The sequence below is a fragment of the Bombus vosnesenskii genome, unplaced genomic scaffold (assembly GCF_011952255.1).
Source record: "Bombus vosnesenskii isolate JDL3184/JDL3185 unplaced genomic scaffold, Bvos_JDL3184-5_v1.1 scf7180000013357, whole genome shotgun sequence".
Classification (NCBI taxonomy): domain Eukaryota; kingdom Metazoa; phylum Arthropoda; class Insecta; order Hymenoptera; family Apidae; genus Bombus; species Bombus vosnesenskii.
The window spans coordinates 232,905-253,980 of NW_022882991.1; the positions used below are offsets into that span (position 1 = coordinate 232,905).

At 34.7% G+C, this 21,076-nt stretch overlaps 2 protein-coding genes across 4 annotated transcripts in view; one reads left to right on the forward strand and one right to left on the reverse strand.

Moving 5' to 3' along the window:
• The window catches only part of LOC117237089, a 132,728-nt gene that overhangs the window by 108,556 nt on the left and 3,096 nt on the right, over positions 1–21,076 (reverse strand). For 2 of the 3 annotated variants that reach the window (XM_033500706.1, XM_033500703.1), the window contains exon 1: positions 15,495–16,031. The exons of the other annotated variant lie outside the window; for it this stretch is intronic. The gene's annotated coding sequence lies outside the window, so the exon portion shown is untranslated. Of the gene's footprint in view, positions 1–15,494; positions 16,032–21,076 lie in introns of those variants that run through there. 3 annotated transcript variants of the gene reach the window in all.
• On the forward strand, positions 680–2,702 carry LOC117237091. The gene is made up of 3 exons (XM_033500717.1): positions 680–2,136; positions 2,276–2,469; positions 2,562–2,702. Exons 1-3 carry the CDS (start codon positions 1,440–1,442, stop codon positions 2,622–2,624), a joined length of 954 nt encoding a protein of 317 aa, XP_033356608.1. The 5' UTR covers positions 680–1,439; the 3' UTR covers positions 2,625–2,702.

The window sequence follows — 21,076 nt, forward strand, 5'->3', positions numbered from 1 at the left end:
AACAATGAGAGACAGCATCGGCTCTCCTCTCTTCTAAAGACATCTCTTATTGCAATATGCAGTCGAATGCGAGGCTATATTTTCTCTGTCCCGTTCTGTTCGGCTGTACGATTCTCTTTCTCTCAACGGATAAATGTGTCGGACGAGACATGATTTACTCGTGCAGAACTATTTTCGTCACTGGTTGTCGAGTCGTTACTGGCAGGAGAACGAATCTCCTCCAGTCGCGGTGTCAGGGTCAAGGGTTCCGCCGCGGTATATTCTGCGCGATGAACGCTAGAACGCAATGGACAAAGCCGACTCGATGATACACCGATCGATATTTTAACGAAACATACCGAGAAATGAACATTTTAAAATTAAACGAATTAATTTCATTTTCTAGAAATTACTCGATTTTAATTCATAGCATGCGATGAGCGCTAGACTTTTCAGAAACCACACTTCGATCAATATCGCGACGATATATACCGTGATACGAATCAGTTGGAAGTTAAACAGACGAATTCGATTTTTTGTAAATTTCCATTTTGAATAATAGTAAAACACGTAGCGTTTTATTAAGATCCTGTTACACGAGCACTATACGCTAGTAACTTAATGGCTTTTAAAAGAGCATAAAATTCTAGCTCTCAGATTGTATACCATTCAGCACGCAAGTCAACAGCAAAGGAATAATACCTACTCTTATGTATTGAAAGTGAAGCTGAAAAATAAGAAGAAGAAGGAGCTTTCTAAAAACCATGCAACTGAAGAACTGTGTTATACGAGGATCATCGCTGACTCTAATTTTCGACCACGTTATACGAATCTTCGTGTAATACGAGTAATTCGAAGAATATTCAAGAAATATATATAATGTTACCAGGATAACTGAATAAATTGCGACTATATGGCAATTTCTGGCCACGAATCTTCGCGTGATACAAGTCGATATAAGAAAACTGAATATATCAGATTTCTGGAAGTCAGTGTGAAAATTTAAATATATCAAAAGCTATAGAATAAACTATATCACAATTCACAGTGGACACTAAACGGTAATAATACCACGTTTAATTTCACCTCAGAAACAAGGAGCACTTAATAAAATGAGAATATCGCGTGTCAACCAACCTCATGGTCAATCCACAGCAGCTCTCCCATGTTGTCTCTGAATAGTAAATTCCCAAGTGGGAGTGGACGTGAAAAATATTAAAAACGAGACCTCTATCTACTGTTCTTCCTGTTCTTCAGTGTTAACTCGACTCGTGAATAGACGCATATCCGTTGATTTCATCCTCCAAACATCGTGTTCGAACAACTCGCGAGTGATGAAACTCGAAAAATCCCGCCATTTCTTAACAGGCACGTAATGACGTTGATCAAATTTTAACAAAGTCAAGTTAAGCCTTCAGTTTCAAGCAAGTTTCACGTACAAACGTCGAATGACAGAATAAATGGAAACACCAAATTTGTCGCATTTTCTAAACGTGGAAGTAATTCCTGTTATGACCACGAAGTCACCAAGGGGAAGCCCCACGAAAATCAATGTCATCACTCTAAGTATCCCGCTATCTGACGCACGACTGATAAATCTGATATTATTAATTCTGGGAACCAGTCTGAATGTTTTAATTATACTAGTGATCGTTTCTAAATCGTCCACGAGAACGTCTCCGAATTTTTACATCATAAGCTTTGCATGTTCAAACATGGTGATATTAATCGAACCACTGGAAGAGGTACTTAAATGGTTCTTCGACATAAACATGAAATTAAACATGGATTACGTGCTAATGATCAGCTTTGATGTTTCTATTATCACATTTTCGGTTTTGGTATTCATGTTGTATATTAGTATCTTTCAAGATCACGTCTATTTTGGACACGTGGTATTAAAGAAAAAAAATGCTATTAAAGGTATTGTGTTGATTTGGTGTTCGTGCATTATTTCACTTGCTATTGGGCTCCATATATATGACTTTTTTGAAGAGGATATGGCGGATATTTACGTGTGTTTCACGTTCATGTTTATCACTATGCCGTTGATCGTATCAATTGCTTTAGGCTCTCTAATTATTTACGAATTGTATATATTGAGAAAAATCGAGGGATGGTGGAGAATGAAGAAGCTAAAGCACTATATTATGTTAGGTCAGTAAATTGGGTGTCAGGTTATAATTCTATAAGTCAATGTAAAAATTGTGAGAGACGAAAGATTGAAATTTCAGTGTCTAATTAATCGTAAATTAATTTTTTTCACATATTTAAAAGTAAAAACAAATCTTTTCAGTGGTTATCGGAGTCGCTTTCCTGTTGATACGAACGCCATATCGACTGGCTAGAGCGATCAATTTCTTACTGCCTAAGGCATCATGCTGCACAGACGACAAGAGAGAGGGACTCTATTTCATGGCCAAGACGTACCCCACTATTTTCTCACTAATCTACATTGTATTATCGAATGAATTTCACGAAATCTTTGAGGTTTGTTTCGTTAACATGTTTAAAATTATAATTTATTAAACATCTAGATAAAAATTTGGAATATTTAACAATCTAAATATTTTTAATAACAGGCGATCCGAAAAAGTCGATGGCACAAATCATCCAGAGAAACTATTCATGAAGTTGTTGCTTAACTAACAGGAAGGTTATCATTATTATTATTATATCATGGTATTTAATTTGATAAAATTAAATAAATTTCAATACATGAACTTATATCTTTTACCATACTGTACGTATATATTCTCTCTTAATTCGAATAATAGATTCGTAAATAGGAGAGCGTAACGATCTATTTGTCGGAGCGAAGATTAATATAGAAACGTCGTGTTTGATATTTTCACCCGAGCTAAGTAACACTAGCATCAAAAAATTTATTTATAGTACACACAGTGCGTCATTCCTGCGTGAATTACTCAAAAGCTCAAAGTGCTGCTCTCAAATATGAAAGACGTGCTTTGTGTACAAAGTTGGACTTAAAACATACGCCACGAGATTGATACTCATAACACAGTGAGAACAAGAGTACCTCCAAACTCTTGAATATTAACTTACACCTAGCAAAAACATGCATCATGACCAAATTAAAAAAGAGTAAGGATCTTATAGCATCTTAAAACGTCTTAGAGAGCAAAGAAAAACTCGTAGTGACACTTAAGAAATTTGAAGATAATGATGATTCAAAACAAATAAAAGAAAACAATTCTTTTAACGATTAATTCCCTCAAGCAAGTGTTGCAAGCTTACAAGTGAAATTGAAGATTTCAGCAAACATGAAAAACGAAATCCTAACGGAACGAATAATACAATTATGGAATCATTACTTTTCTCCTATTAAATCTCATTTATTCAAATAGAATTCGAGAAAATTATAAATCTATTTCAACATTTAAGGATCCTAAACTTTTTCGATTGCATATTTTTCATCTGTAACCTTCATTGGCAAGGGCTAAAGCTCATATAGTTGAAATTAATGTGTCTTTAATGATTTTTCACTTCGTATTTATATGTGGAAGTTCCTGATTCCTAAAGGAAGATCCGATTAACAAGTTGAAGTAATTGACAAGACAACCATCGATTCTAAGAACATTTTCTACCTACTACGCAAAGGAGCAAGCAAGGGTAGACGAAATTTGCGCTCACGTTCTTCGACAGGACAAGAGAAGCTTTTGTGTCGCAGTCGCAAAGTCGTGAATTCATTGCGCTCTCTGTATGCAAATTCGCTTCCCTTTGGGCGCGTCGAGTGCATAAGTCGATGGAGAGTTGCACTTACGTGTTCGGCTCGAACAACTACATGCGCTTTGTATCTGCCAGATTGTCGAGAAAAAGACCCGCGAGTACCAACCATAATCTGTTGGTCGCGCGCAATCGTTTCGAACGTTTCGATTGTTAGCCAGTTACGATAGCGACACGTCCAAACTTACACGTTCTGTTCGTTTAAATGAACACGAGCAGACGGTTGAATGTGTATCACATTGTACGCTGTATCGAACATTCTGCGTCATTCCTTGTAAATTTGTGAACTTTTAGTGTACAAAATGAGTCACTTGAAATCGTATGTCTTTTATTAAAAGAAAGGTATTTCAAGAAGAATCAAGCAAGTGAAATTTTATTTACACCAAGGTGTTTTGGATATTGTTTCATGAAAGTGTACCACTTCCCTGTGTACATGTATACGTATCGCAAGTCAGTAAATTTGCTTGAAATAAGCTAAACGCTTAACTAAAGCAAAATGTATAGTTCCATTTATAAATACAAAGATCGCCTTGAAATCATGAAGATATTTCCATATAGACAAGACTTACGCCCATAATAAAATGTCCTCTTTGAAACAGAGCTTTTATAATTCATGTATCTTTTAACATACTACAGGAATAAAAAAGATGATTGTATAAAAAGATTTTAACGAGACATCGTTTGATATACATTGTACCGAATGCTGGCATTAAACGAATAATTATTTCTAATTTCCAATATGAAAATTTCAAGTAACTTATCTATTACGTATGTGATACACTATAACATTACTATCGGGAAACGAACTTTAATTGCAAAATAAAACCGCACTTGGAACAAATTATACAAATTATACAAGATATTAATTAGAAAGTATTACGATATAAAAATGCATCGTTGAAAAAATTGAACAATTTTTATTAATCTAATCAACAGTAATAAAATTTAACTTACATCAAGAAGGATGATCCTATATCACAAAATGCAAAGGCAATCATTTTATCTTTGGTGAAAAACTGCACGTTTTGTGAAAATCTTAAGCTTTTTCTCGTTTGTCGCTCATACCACGCAACAACTCGTGGAGAACACAGCAGACATTCTTGCAACATAACCAGATGCAACTTACTATAGTTAAATTCAATTAAGCGGAACGCGGTAAGTGTTTGAGAAAATAGGACATCGTTTGTCAAATCAAGGATAAATCCGATTTCGTAGCCACAGGATTCACCTTCTCACAGTCCCCCGATAATTAGAAATTCCTCTCACATCGCGTTTCCTATTCCAAGCTTTAGTGATTCTGCAGCTATATCGAGACAAGCACAGTCGGTGTTACACGTGTGTACGTGTGCAGTTATGTGTGTAGCAAATACACGATTATCGAACGCGAAAGAAACTACATACCTACGAATGGAGATGCAGCGTACGTGTCGTCGGTACCGAAGAAAAAGAAGACCTCGAAGAAACAGGAAATCAGTGGAGCGGAAAACCATCCTACCAGACGGCACTTCCGGCACGGTTTTTCGGTCAACTTAACGCCCCTTGCTAATCGATATTGATCGTTTGGCGTTGATTATAAGTCTCTCTTACTGGCAATGAAAATGTAGTTTAATAAAGAATTAATGTGCCTAATTTTGAGATTAGGTTGGAATAAAATATTTCAATATTTTGAAAATATGTTCTTTAAATTAATTTTATATTGGGTACTATGATTTTTGGTCCACGGATAATATTCAAGGCAAATATTTAATATTATCTTATGGAAATATGGAAATTTTGAAGAAGATTAATTTGTAAAACTAATCGCTTTGGGTGTATCATTTTAAAATATTTCATTGGAAAACATCCTATTAAATCAGAGAGAAGAAACAAAACGTGGATACGTAGATGTTTACTACGGTAACTCGAGATAAGAAACATAGAATTTAACAAATTTGAAAATTTTTTTAAATTAATATTACTTCAAGTGGCACAACTATGTTAAGTATATTCAAAGATAAAAGTTACGTGAAATATTTGATAGTATTTTTAGAAAACTTTAAAAAAGATGAATACGTAAACTCAGAGATCTGAAAATGTACTCGATGTTATTTTTTGATATTCGATACTCTGCCTTCATACGAAATTAATTTGCAAGGTTAGTCGTATGGAGCTCGTCATTCCAACTCCTCGCTTCATTGGTAAAAATTCCACTAGTCAAAGAAAAGGAACAGAACACAGACGAGTGTTTACAATGGACGGAATGCCGCGTGCGATGAAAAAATAACGACGAACGAAGCTAGCTGTTTGTCCCTTCAATGTTCAACGATAAACGTGTCTCGAAAGAACAACGTGGTGAAGCTTCGAAATTTATTTCTCAATAACGATAAGTTATATTCTCAATAATAATAAGTTCTATCTAAATTCCATTGTTCCAAACTTCATTTTTATGCAAGAGGGAAAACAATACATATCTATACACCGGTGACGAGAGAAAGATCGTTCTTAAGGAGTTACATTAGTAGCTAATTTCACCGAGTACTGTACGATCTCACAGTTGATATATTTGTGAAGATCCTACAAAGCGCATAATAAGAGAAGGCTAGGAAAAGAGTTCTCCATAACGTGAGATACTCGACCTAAAGAAAGTTACACTTTGTAATATAGGTCAGTATTTAACTTTCCCCTGTGGCTCTTCCTATTTACTGGCAGCGTTCGAAATTTTAAATTTGGCTCTGCCAAAATATTTTGAAAAAGTAGACATATCGAATGTTCATTGTGTAGAAAATAAGTGTTATTTATTTAACGTGACAATTTCTGTTGCTAATAATCGTACAATTTAATTTTTAAGAAAATATTATCAATCTTTTTGCAAGATTTCATTTAAAAAAAAATATATAATCTTGAAATAAAAAATTTAGGAACTTCTAACGTAAAAAATAATTCTATTAATATTTCTAATAATTCTATTTTTCAGCTAATCATAATTACGCTAAAAGTGGTACACGGTCGCATTCATTTTCTCTCGATAAGATCGTATCAGTACTATTTTACAAATACTTCTTTAAAGAAACTATTTCGCTGTAAAAATAACTTTATAACACCGATATTATTCTATAAAAAAAAATTTGAAATTATCTTGAAGAATTTTTACTGAAGTTGCTATATGGAACAAAGCGATATCACATAGGCGTTCCGACCTCGAGGAACACCATACGAAAGAAGTAATGACGCGTACGTTGCATACTTACGACGCGGCGATGCGGTATCATGAAACAAATGGTATATCGATACGACAGCGCGGTGAGTTAAACGCATCGCGTTAACGTGTGAATGAGATGGTCAAGTCGGTGAAACGCATACGGATAGAAACTTCATTCATGGCCTTCGACGGAAAAAGCATCGCCACCACGTCGATTACAATCGCAAGGAGAGAGCCTCGAGGGGATCGAAACACACGCATCTTTGTCGAACTTTTTACACCGCGAGAAAGTTGAAAAGTTACACGATACAAAATTCAAACGCTCCGCAATCTCCGTGATCGGAATTCAAACTTATTTTTCCATCCCACGTTTCATTTCCGACAGACGAAAGCATTTCGTCGACGTGGAAACTTTTATTATATATACGCCACTGATTTCTTCTCCTTATATCCGTTTCTTTTAACTCGAATACAGAGTTAACAATTTTTATAAAGTGAAAACATCGTGTATTATATAATGACTTGAAAAGAAAAATTCGATTCTGATATCCTGATATTAAGAACATAATTTGATTTACCTATATCGGAAGACTCTTTTAGCAAAGATTACAGCTTGTATCAAATATGAGGGACACAAATCCACTGTGCACACCTTCGTGCCGTAATTTAACCCACCCTTTGTTTGCATGCTGGCGCAGTTAAACAAGCATGCCTTGATGTATGCGGATCGTGAGAAAATATTTTGTCAAGTGCAAGTACCTATCGTCTCTTGAAAAACCGATAAACATTACATATATACAAACTTTCTAAATGAGTACATTCACATAGATTATATAGATTACATTAAAAAAAGAAAGAAACTGTAACAACATTTTCATCGATAAACTTGATAAAAAAAAGGTTCATTCGATTTAATCATACCGCGCAAAATAATAATAAATAATTAGCCCGTGGATATGTTTCGACGTGAAATGATGTTTTCCAATTCTTTCCCACACATCTAACTTTCGATTATCGTAAAAATGAGTATAAATTCATCGCCGATATAAACGATGAAGAGATTTCGTTCATAAATGTAAAACACCTTTCATATCTGCAATTTCAATCTACGATTCGTGATTACATAGCGGAAAATGAAAAGTCAACGCCTATGGGTTCGATTATCTCTTTTACCACATTCAAGGTTCATATTTCGCTATGTAAAACAGAAGACATCGATTGTCGGATCTCAAAACGAGCGTTTCAGTACCCGGGAAACGTGTTTCCCAAAAAAGTAATGTTTCTGATTGAAACGTTAATTCCTGTTCGAAGCACGAAGGATCGTAAATCGCGGTTGTCTCGCGAAGCGACGAGGAGATCGTGGAATACGAGAATGTTCTGAGTTAAATCGTGAAATGGTCGCGCTATGCTAAGCTCTATCGTGAAGAAGTTTGGACGAATCGGATTATCGTCGGTGGATGAAAAAAGGTGAATTAGTCTTCTTGCAACTTCTTAACCGTGTACGGTTGCTTTTATGTAAAACCAGATGAATCAAGCTGATCATATGACCGAATGAAGTTTGTCATTTGCCACTATCTCTATCTCGAATATCCATATTGCTGATTGTTGAAGCTTTAAAATGAACTATATTCCGGTTTATTTATGTATATATTTATAAAGAATAGCAGCTTTCCGTTTGTAGCTTAAAAAATTTGTAGCTTATTAATTGTCTCACTACATGTTATGAAATAAAAAAGGACTTGTTCACTTGTTCATAGCAAATGCGTTCTTTCCGGTAAGAACGTAGCAATAAACTCAAATAGAAGGAAATTGATCACTAGATAATCAAATTTTCTAATTTACTCAACACAACGAACACTTTTAAGTAATAAATCGACTCCTAGGTCAATTGGCAAAATCAATAAAGAATATCAAAATTAATAAACAAGATATTAATATCATTAGTATCCATATTCAATCACTCTATAACGCGAAACAATTAAAAGTTACTGATTTCTCCAGCAATGGGCGAACAACTAAAAAATCCATTCACGACAAGCACCAGCACGCAAGTTAATTTTTTACGAAATAACCGGCTTTTACGCGGTACTTCAATTAAAAACTAGTCACCCTTCCATCGGCGCGTACATAGAAAATAGGGTTGGTGAATGAGATCGAGGAGTATTCTGCTCGGTCGCTCGAAGGCGGTTGAATAATATCGCGTATTAAAATCACTCCAGACCTATCCCACGTGAAGGGTTCCAGAGGTCGTGTCTTCCACAAAGCTCTCGGTGCGACGATCGATGCACTTTCACGACACCCTATATGCAACGGCAGCCGGAGGCGATGCCGCGATGCGTGGGTGGGCGTCTCGCAACGAGGGAGCACAGGCGTCTCGACAAAGTCGGGGTGAACGTCGGTGGAGACCCTGCGCGGATTCTTTGCCCAAAACAATCTCGTCGTTGAGTCAGAGCCCTGTTTGGAAAGTAGAACGGACGGGCCTAGTTACCTCGACTATTTAAACACGACGGTGCGCCGTGGACGCTACGCGTAACCCTCTTTGTGTGCCCCATAAGCCGTACCACCGTGTATTCGACTGTGCTCGTGATTTATACGTCGTTGGGGATTTTATTTGGTCGAGTTTATTGCGTAGGCTTATAGAAAGCTAAAGGTTGAAGGCCATAAGTACGTGGTTCATATTTCAAATATCCTGGACTTTCCTTAGTGAAATGTTAATTCCGGGAACTCTTGATTGTAACTTTAACGCTTTACAGCGCCACGTATATAAGGTATGAAAGTTGTGTGAATTTCCCAGAAGCCGAAATGATCAACCTCACTTTCTATAAATTTCGCGATTTCATTGCTCGCATTAATGTTCAATTCTCAGAGAACTGACTTACTTCCACAAGACTGTTTATTACAATGTACGTAGCATCGATAATATTAAATTCTGAAATAAATTTTAAAATTAATATTGGTAATTTTAATAAACAGTATTATAGCATCATAAGGCATACAATCGACCTTCTCTGGAATTGAACAGTGTATTTTTCAAGGAATTATTTTATGTACTTGTTATCGTAATATTTTATCAGAGTAATATATCTTTTATTTATATTATTATATTATTGCCTGTACAACCCGTTTGTTACAACTATTAATTCCAATTCCTCTTATCAAAATCGAAAATGATAATTAGCAGTGATCTATTTTTGTCGAGTAAAAAATCCAGTTATAGAGGGTCAATGATAAGAAATTCGACCTACAAAGAGCGTATTCGTTATCAATGGTACTTGACAGGGATTAATATCTTCGTTATTGAGAAGATCAATAATAATAATGGATAAAAGAACAGGTTTGGCAGACTGGAGGTTTATAATACCAGCTATACTAGCTTTTTTATGGAAGATAAATCTCGCGATAATTATACCGTATGCAAAAGTGCAGAAATAAATCTGCGTTCAAAGCATTTAAGTATGACTATTTCTAACCATGTGCAAACTTCCAACAAGCCACGTAATCTTTTTCACATTTCACGGCGCCAATGTTGCAATAATTTGATTGCGCGTCTGTATTGGTACACCAATGGTCATTTTACCCGTGATCCAACTTGAAATAAATGAGAAATACAATTTTAAATCAAAATAACCTACGATATTGAAATACTCACATAATATTGAATTTAAGATAATCACGATAACATACATATACCTGCGATAAATACATATACTCTGGTAGGCCTACAAAGAAAGGAATTATACGTACAAGTCGTTTAATCTACATCTTAGTACGCGTGCTATCACACAGAGTATTCAACTTCTCCCAGAAGAGAATACAAACTTATCGTAATCTGAATCAAAACGTTCTCAAGGAAATTGCAAACCAGCTGTTCGCCATGCTATTTAATAATCAAACGCTAGTCAAGAAGGAATGTCCGCCACAAAATGTACGCTCTATCTCTAATAAGGAGAAATAACCAACATTTAAGTTATTCATACACTTGGAGAAACGTAACGTACGTTTACTACTTCGGTTCATTTATAATTGATTTGAACGGAAGTTGAAGTATTATTTCCATTTTTATATCGTGAGGTATAACCTTAGTATTAAGATGAGCAATTAAATAACAAACGATGAATTCGATAAAAAATCTGCCAACTAATATGTCCCAAGCAGATTACAGAAAACTGTAACCTTATTATACCAGACCCTCTTGCGCAATAACAAGTTTAGTAAATTAGTAAATTAAGAGATTATAAACTGCAGGTTATAGACCTTTCTATTATTGTACAATTTTACATGAAATAGGATAATCAGCCGATTGTAACTTTTACTATTTTTATTACTAGAAGTCCATTTATTATTACTATAACGCAAAATAATTTATTGATACTGAGTCGTAACTTCGGTCTTGTAAAACGCAAATGTTAATTTTGCCACCAACTCCCGCGATATAGTCGTAAATATAGAGAACGACCACGGCATACAAATTGGGGGTTGCCAAAAAAAAATGAGCACGATGTAAAATATGGGTCGCGTGGGTACAGAGCAAAAGGGCAAGAAGCAAAGTCGTGAAAATAGCGAACAAAGGTTGTACAGTCAAAACGGCGAAGATAAAGAGGAGGCAGAGGTCTGAGACAGACTAATAAGAAAAAATGCGACGAGGTAATGAGCAAGACAAAACTATGGTCGCTGTTATTAAAAGGGCAACAATGCGGAGGGCGCATAAATATTGATAGTAGAGTTTGCACGAGGGTCACGCAAAAAGAAAAAAAACGTGAACATCGTGAGTAAAAGGAAGAAGCTAGGACTGTTGGTAGCTAAACGAGAAAACATGGTCGTCGCAGCGTCGGAATTGAAACCAGAGCAAGGAGCAAATAAAGGGTAATGGTGGTGAAAATGATACGCGAGAAACGAGTATTAAAATGATTAATACATCACGGACAAATTTCGAGAGAAACAACACGGAATGAAGCAACGGGATATTCCGAACTGCTACGTGGGAGGACGAAGAGGACGAAAAAGAACTGCGATGAAAAATGATGGCTGTAAATAGGTTAAAGGTATAGGGCGTTGAGAAAGTTTTTTCGTGTCTTGTATCTTAAGGAGCATTCAACAGGACAGATCAATTTATTGTGTTATATCATGGAACGTTTCATAAGTAACGTTGCATATATGTAACGTTGATATATGTAACTTTGAAAAGTGTCAATTTTATCATATTTTTTTAATGAATATTGTGTATTATCTATCACTTTTTGAAACTACGTTCGTTAATATTAATCATTTCTGTATTAATGCTACTTGTAATTTTCCTAATTTTAATTGTAGTCCTAAAACCAAATAAAAATCCAAGTGACGTACTGAAGTTTAAAACTGCATCGCTATAAAAAATGAAGAATGCAACTTACTGTGTTCTTGTAATCTCTGATTGTTTTATCGAATATTGAGATAGAATAACGATTAAAGAAATTATTTTATCTTCTATAGTATATATAAAACCGAGAATTTTTATATCGAAGTATTTATATCATTATATTAATGTATTGAAAGCATTTCTTGTCGGAAATTTCAAAGTTTAATCTTGATTTCGGATCATATTCGGCTTTTTACTAACAGATAAAGAATGAGTGGATACATAAAATACGAGTGTAAAGCTTGAAACGAGCGCAAATATTGAAATATATTTTTCCCCGAAATTTTTCCCATGATGTATTTTATCATTTTGTATTAAACAAACAATATTTCGATTAATTTCCGTTTCATAAATTGAAAAACTTTCTTCATATGTTAAACGGCTGCAAATCTGTATCTCAGAGAAATATCATTTTTATTTCTTTCAAGAGTGCGCTCTATAAGTACCGAGAATTTCGAATACGTACTTCCTTTCGAATTTCTATTCCTTTGTACCTAATAAATATTATTTAACGTTACTGTCAATGGAATGTAATCTACGATATGACATTTACATTTTTCTTATTTGATAGAAAAATCTCGCTTGGAGTACGCTTTTTGTAATTTAAAAGTTTGCATATTGCCGATTTTCGTTTGCTTTAAGATAAGTTACCTGCATTATTATCGATATGATTCATACACATATAAACGTGTGCATCAGGGAATGTATAAACAGATGCATCGTATGCAGATAGAGGACGTTTTTCCCTTTCGCGTTTTGTATGCACGTGCAACAGAAAAAATGCAGTGTCGAACATGGCAAATGGTTCATTGTTCTCGCAAAGAGACAATAACGTGTGGGTCTTTCGGATCTCGTAGCTGACGAAATTCGTCGTTTAACAATGGAGTGGAAAAATTGAAAAACACTCGCGCCCAGAGAGATGATTAACGTTAATCTCCTTCTTTTTCGGAAGCATTCTCCTTCTACTTCGCATAATTGACACGAGTATTTATTAAGCGTGGCTTAATCATACGTTCGAGATACAATATCTTAAATAAATTTACTTCCACGTTCTTTGTTTACGATAAAAAAAATTTGCAAATATACTTGGGATTATTTCATTACTATTTACATTAGGTTTAACATTATTTATGTTGTATTAAGTTGATTCCTTATTATCGTATCAATAGAATTCCAAAGAAAAAATGAAGTTGGGGTTGAGTTTCTAACAAATACAAAGCTTTCCATACATTGCTCAACAGTAATTTAATAATTATTCTCTAGAAGGGCGCTCGAACATCGAATTGTCATTAAATCGATAAAGACTGTATGCGGGTAATGAACAAATTGAACAATGACAAACGAAGTTAATCAGCCTGTTAATTGCAGCGCGTGGACCAATGGTATTCTCTTCACTAGATATATAAATTCGTTACCAGTATGTATTTGTATTTGACTAACTTCGTCAAAGATTAATTGCACGCGCGTGTATCGACACATGAATCGACAAAATGATATTTACATACTTTGGAATAATTCAGTTGTAAATTTACGATATCTCAATCTAGAACGATGAAACAGTCATATGGCATAATTACATACAACTATTCTCAAAAGATTAAATAATAAACAATACGTATATAACAGAAGACGATACCTATAAAATTCGTGATCAATTAAATGATTTTATCATAAATTTTCAAGCCTTAATGATAACACGTTTTAATGTTTGAAAGCAGATTTTACAGATTCTTCTCTTAACTCTTTCGAAATAACTTTCAAAGAAGCTATCGCTTGTATAATTTTTCCTGCCATTTACTAAAACTAAAAGATTTATTGAAATATATAATCCTATTAAAAATATAATTCTACTGAATTACGTATTTCCTTTCCTTTACAAATCTGAATGTATATATATTATAGTGTACACTATCATCTCGTTGCTTCCAATACAATTACAATATGTTGTCCATTGTTTCAAAAAAGAGGGGACTGTGTGTGCGCGTATTAAAGTTTAATTTTACCCAAGTTTCTTCAAATCTCCTTTATAGCGTCTTTTCTCACAATCTTTCGTAATCAATGAAAACGATCAATATCAAATAATAATCATCTTATCCATAAATCAACGGCTAATTTTTACATAACAGCAAAAGCAAAGCGAATAAAAAAGTTGATAGTACTAGATGTAGTGCTGCAAGGTTCAGTGACCTATCCGACAAACAAATGATGCTGATAGCGTAATGTCAAGACTACTATCACTTCGAAAGTCGTAAAAAGTGAGATGTCAATTGCCGCTGAACAAGAGGCGCAATAAACGAACGACACGAAGGTACCTTGGCGAAAGTGCAAGGTTAAATCGAATAAGATCGTCCCGCTGCACCAAATACTAGACGCAATTACGCGTCGCTTGTACGACACGCTTTCTTTACTGCAAAGATGTCAGTGCCACGTACCGTAACGAAGGCCGTTTGTCAACGAGGAATACTCGCGCAATTTACAAACTGTTTGTGATGTAATCCCTCGAATGTTATTCAGATCTCAATCAATGACAAGAAATTGTACGTAATTTGATGATAAGTTCTTGTGGAACTTTTTAACAGGTTATACGGTGATTTAATATTCTATCGTATATGATATATTATATGAAATATATCATTATTCGAAACGTCGTATTATTTAAAAAAAAGTTAAGGTGTTGATTATCATTTTTCCTTATTTTGATGAAATAAATTTGCATAATGTGTAATATCATTATTATTGTCCACTGATTTGAAATTTTAATATTTTTACATGTGTTAGATTACATATTCTACGTGTTAATTTATTTTATTATATACGTCACATGAAAATGTATAGAATATTTTAATCATAAAAGGTTTCATAAACTATACGTAGGAATGACATAAAAAAGAAGCTAGCTCAATCTGGTTGATTGATTTTAATGTCACTAAGATAGCTGGAGATGGGGCAATTTGTATAATTCGAAGATATCTCCTAAAAATACACGAGAAATCTATAAAACTTCGTAAACAAACAAAAGTTTAATATCGTAATAGGTGACACCTTCGAAATGTTTAATATGCTGCAAAAATACATATCTACTGCTACAAGTAAGTAAAAAGACAGTTTTAGTAACGTGTAATTAATTAATTAATTAATATATGGTCTATCTATATCAATTATCTAAAATGAGTTAAATTAGACAATACAAAATACCTTTACATACAATGCAGCTTGAATCCAGCAAAATTCTTTCAAATCTCCTCTTCTAACACACACCTCAGTGTTTATTAACGTCAAACGTAGTCTGTATACAATCACAACGCGAATTAGATATTAACACGCGACACACGACTATTATCCACAATTTAGTAAACTCAGCCTTGAAAAAGACGGTTCAGCTAAATTCTTCTAATAAGGAAGTCGTGTGTATGTAAAAAAAACACGTTTGTCTTGTCATCCGACAACGAATGACAGTCACGCGGTCTGTTCTTGAAAAAAAAGGGACGAAGAGAAGCAGAAGGTAAACACACGCGTTGTTACGGAATTGACGATCGACTGTTGACAGTCGCAAAGTCGAGTCACATAAAAAACGATCGACTGGTTGGTCCCCGTGGAATGGTCGCGTTAATTTTTCAGCGATAAGAGAAAAGACACGGACCTGCGGTCACAATGGAAAGTCACGAGGGCCACGAGGCACAGAGTCAGTCACGGCTCGGCAGTCGGCGTACACTGCAAGCCGAACGTCGCCGCCACGCGACTCCGAACTCGAAAGCAGAGCCGCGCAAGATGGTCGACGCTGAACCAACTCTTTCATTGGCTGTTCGCGGCGCTCAGGTATACGCGCGCCTGTTATCGTGTGGCAAAACGCGTTGTGCCGTACTCGAAACCTACTGATAACAAACCGTGCGACTATTTTGCATTCAAACCTCAAAAAAATGGAAATTCGTTCGGTAGAATTGTTCAAGAATTCTTAGCGTTTTGTACAGTGGCTCGTAAAAACATTCGAATATTTATAGAAATCTTTTATGGATATATTACGTGTGAGTTTTAATTTTCTAAACCATTTACTTTCTTCAGTATATATATCTTTATTTTTGTAGATCATTTTATCATCTATTTTTAAATTGATTTAATTTTTTTAATTTAATTTTTTTAATTTTACGCACGAAACATTTGTTCTTTTTTTTTTAGATCTCGATGAAGTATAGGATCGTTAAAAATCGGAAATTTAATATGTTACGACTTATAAATGTAGAAATATTGTTTGTTAAATTTATTTTAGAACTTGCTATTGTTTATATCATCTCTTTATAACAAATAAAGTCGCAGGAGTAACCGGTTTTTTGAAAATCGATCGTTAATCATGTATTTGGGGGATTAAATTAGAAGGTGGAATTAATTAATTTGGATTTTGAGAAACTCGTATATATATATAATGATTCAACTCAAATTTGGTATTTTTGCAATTCAGAAGTCGATGAACGTTGGATGAATTCAAACGTAAGATACGTGCGATTGCAACCAGTGATATAATACAAATAGTTCATTGTTCTAATAAAGAATCATATCGCAGTCTTGCTTGACTTGAATAATTTAGATCTAAGATACGAATAATTGCAATCAATGATACAATAAAAACATCATTCATTTCCCAAGAATGAGTCATATAGCAAAGAATCTATAAGAAATCGTATCTGTACTAAGGAATTCTTACCGAGCTTTCATAATGTAAGTGAGGTATTGTTTGGACAAATACGAGTGGTACTATAATTATGATGACGCTCTACACGCAGTTGAGGAAACAGAAGATTTTTAGAAGAACTGGCCTTTTTGTCAGATTTTAGAATTTAATTTTTACATTGTAACATTGTAACATTTTATCATCTGATTGACAAGGTGTTATTCAACCAGATACAGATGTTCTACTTTGACGTGCTGCTTTCCAAACAGGGGGGAAAACTGGATTCTATAATTAAATTCCTGTCCGCCTTTCAATCAAGTTATATTTTTGTTCCAAAAAATGAAAGTCAGTTCCTCTGACATCAGAGAACACGAGATATAATTACAAACTTCGTAAATTTGTTAATCCTATTCTTCCCCCGTAATGAAAAATGTAATATGTGTAAACGTTCGCGTGACATCAAAAATCTATGATTGGAAAATCACAGAAAAAAATGGAAAATACTCAAATAAATGTCTAATAATCTTTCGATCTAATAAGAATAGACAAATCGTTAATATCACATTTATCTTAATCGCCCTCCTACATCGACTAAAACATTCATAATTAAAATCCAATTAGTCTTCGAATCGAAGCCAATCGGCGGCAGAGTGAAAATTACATTTTCATTTGGAAAGGGGAGCAATTAACGATCTAACGAACGAATAGAGTTATCCCTAGGTTAGTCGACCCTGCAAGGAATGCAACTAACTGCAAATTTCCGGTGGGTCACATTCTAGGTAAAATGAACGTACATATGTATGTACAAGCGAATAACATTTTATCAGACGTTCGTTTTCCAATTCCCTATCGTTACCTTCGTTTAACGCCTCTACTGAGGATCCTATCGCACACATAAGCCTCCACAAGGTCATTGCATGCCTCCCTTTCCCTTCCGCAGCATTGTGGTGCTATACGCGTGATTATGCAAATTCTCTTGGCCGGACGAGCAAACAAGGAAACGCTTAGGTACACGCGCCTTCGATACTATAGTAAGATTTTGGATTTCCACATTGGTTTTCTGCATTGGCGAAATATTTGACTGGATGTTGTATGAATTAAAAATTTAATCTTCTTTTACGATTTTGAATGTTCGTACTTTTAATGAAGATATCGCGAACTTGAGTAATTACAAATTGATAGCAAAAATTAGCGTTAAGTTAACACAAAATTTTACTTGCAATCTTTCCAGTCAATTTAGATCATCGAATTCTAGCTACCTCCGTACATACTTAAATTTTACGCATACTTCCAGACAATTCTCATAACTGTAACAGTATGTCTACCAATATGTCCAGCGCAGAGCGCTAAATATAACAATTTAACAATTACCGACTTGCATAAAGAATAGCATTAGATAGTGAGAAACTACGAAAATGTTAGTTGCCACGTCTTCCAAGGATACGAATAATTTTTCTCTCCTAATAGTGAGGAAATTTTGCATTCGTTAGCGGTCGTTTTCTGCCAGAGTTATGCGAGGATCATTAAACAAATTGCAAAAAGACCAACGATCCAGGATACGCGAGTTTACGAACGGCAGTGCGTGCGTGCCGCACACCGTGATTTGTAAATACAAGCACATCCTGCGCTCATGCTATCGTTCTACGTGCGTTCACATTTCGCGCTTACTACCCGTGTTCGAACGAACCTAACCAGGAGGCTGTAAATATATCAGCTGTTATCGTTAAACGTCCCCGAGAAGTAAGTTTCGTGTGTATTTGTTACAAGCCAAATCACGTTCATATCGGCTGATGAAAATTTACATTGTACAGTGGCGTGAATTGATGAAAGGAACGAATCTACATAATTAGTTACGATTTCTGATACATTGCATTAGATATGCAAATTAGATCAGTGATCTGTTCTTAGCTAATTGAACTGTCATTAAATTTCTTGTTTGCGTCAGAACCCGACTGTGATCTTGTATTTTATTCGTATCACGAATCGCAGTTGCGTTAACCGTTTTAAAATTTTCCTTCCACTTGCTTTCAAGGTTTTCACATATGGTAATAATCCCCTTGGCGTTCTTATATATAAATAGTATGATGATAAGAGAAATATAATTTCATGTTACACATAGATATTCCTAATGCCAAATGCCAACGAAAGTATAAGCTGCTCATTACGTGTGCTCATGAATTTAACTTGTAGCGAGCAATTGCCATTTTCAACACGCCTCGAGAATTGGCAAGCTCGATCTTCGCTTCGTGATTCAAGGAAAGAAGGTCTGGGGAGCATCAATACCTAACCACAAAAAAGGTATCGACATAGCGAAGGAGTTGACCACGAGATTGTGGTACATGGACGGATGACCCATGATCAGACAATGGATGCATTGCATTTACGTATTTACCAGTACGATGTTCGAAAAGTGAATAATACAACAATAGAACCAATTTTAATGGACGAATACAGATAAAAGGTTACGAATTATTTTGGGGAAAACCGTTATGAATAAAAAATTGATAAAAAATGAATAAAATATTATCACTACAGACTGATTTATAATGATGAAGACTGACATAATGATTTATGACCATATTGACAACACGAAAATTATTTCTTATATCGATGAAAAATGGAAGAGAGAAGAAAAATATTTGTAACTTTCCTCTTTTCGAAACGAAAGTTTTTGTTTCAAAAAACTTCATTGTGAAAACGTAAGAAATGTTTAGAATGGGAACGATTAATAAATATTAGAAATCACATGACTGACATTTTTGTGTTTAAATAGTGGAAATATGGAAATACCGATGAAATGATAGTCGCATCCCATTAAATCACATCGTTGTTGATATTTTATTTGTGACAATCTGCTCTAGCTCCAACGTGATACATAAGCGCGAATGAATGACATTCCATTGAATCGAGCTGCACACGCCTAAATACAGGGTTAAGTTCTAATCTAGCACGCAACCGGAAACACGAGTGCTTTGCCAAACAATGCTTTCGAAAAAAAAGAGCATAACAATGGAAAACAATAACGACAGACGGTGCGTGCAATATACATTCACGCAAGGGAAGCTTTGGTCAGTATTTCCCTGCTTTTGTTCTCATTGTGTCAATTTCCTAGATACATCTTTCGAAGAATTTAATTTTTGCACGAATATTTCAGCTCGTCTTCAAATCCTTTCATCTCGTATAAAAATATGAAATTCGAATCTCAATTGGAGGAGAATTTTTTGTATCGTTCTAAGAATAGCTAGCTGATGAAATTTATATTTAAATTTAATTAAAAGAATACTAAATTTAATTATAATTTAAAAGAGTACTAAATTTAGTCATTCGATATAATATACCTAAAAGATTGTAAAAAAAAGATTATAATTCGATAAGATAATTTCTTAGAAATATATACCTAACAAATTTTAAAATAGATAAGTTAAAAGATAAATTGACATATTTTCAATCACAAGATAGTCATCTATATATCAAGATCGTTACACGACTTAGCGCTTTCGACCAGAAAATATTTTTAATTAAAATGATCTCAATCGCTCGAATTATAAATGGAATTTGCCCACTCAATTTACTAATTTTTTTATGCTGTTATTATAACAAGATAAAGAAACACGTGTTCACTTTCAACCATCAGTAATCGTGGGTATACATACAAATACATATTTTCTGTAATTTACTCGCCACCGTTGAGGAAACGTATTTCTTTTATGCGATCCAACAACAAAGGCCGTTCCATACAAAGGTATGCACGCGACGTGAAAGCACCGTGAAAACGGATTGAACGTTTCGCGGTGTTACATATGCGTTAAGCTTTATACACCGCGCGTATATATATACTCAAAGGAAAATTAATCCGCGTTCTTACTCCGGTGGCAAGCAAGATTGCAACTTTCTTCCTTTTTCTCTTTTTCTTCCCCATGCTCGTGAAATTCGACGCGACTTTGAATATTAAACAGAGGCTCGATGAAGTCGAGAATTCGCAAACAGCGCGCGCGCTCGTTTAATCAGAATATTATATGCAAATTTTATTGATTGTAAACCTTACGCAACTTATTATATACCTCTCCTTGAAACAAAACAAAAAGCAATCAAGATGATATGTTTACGCGAGATT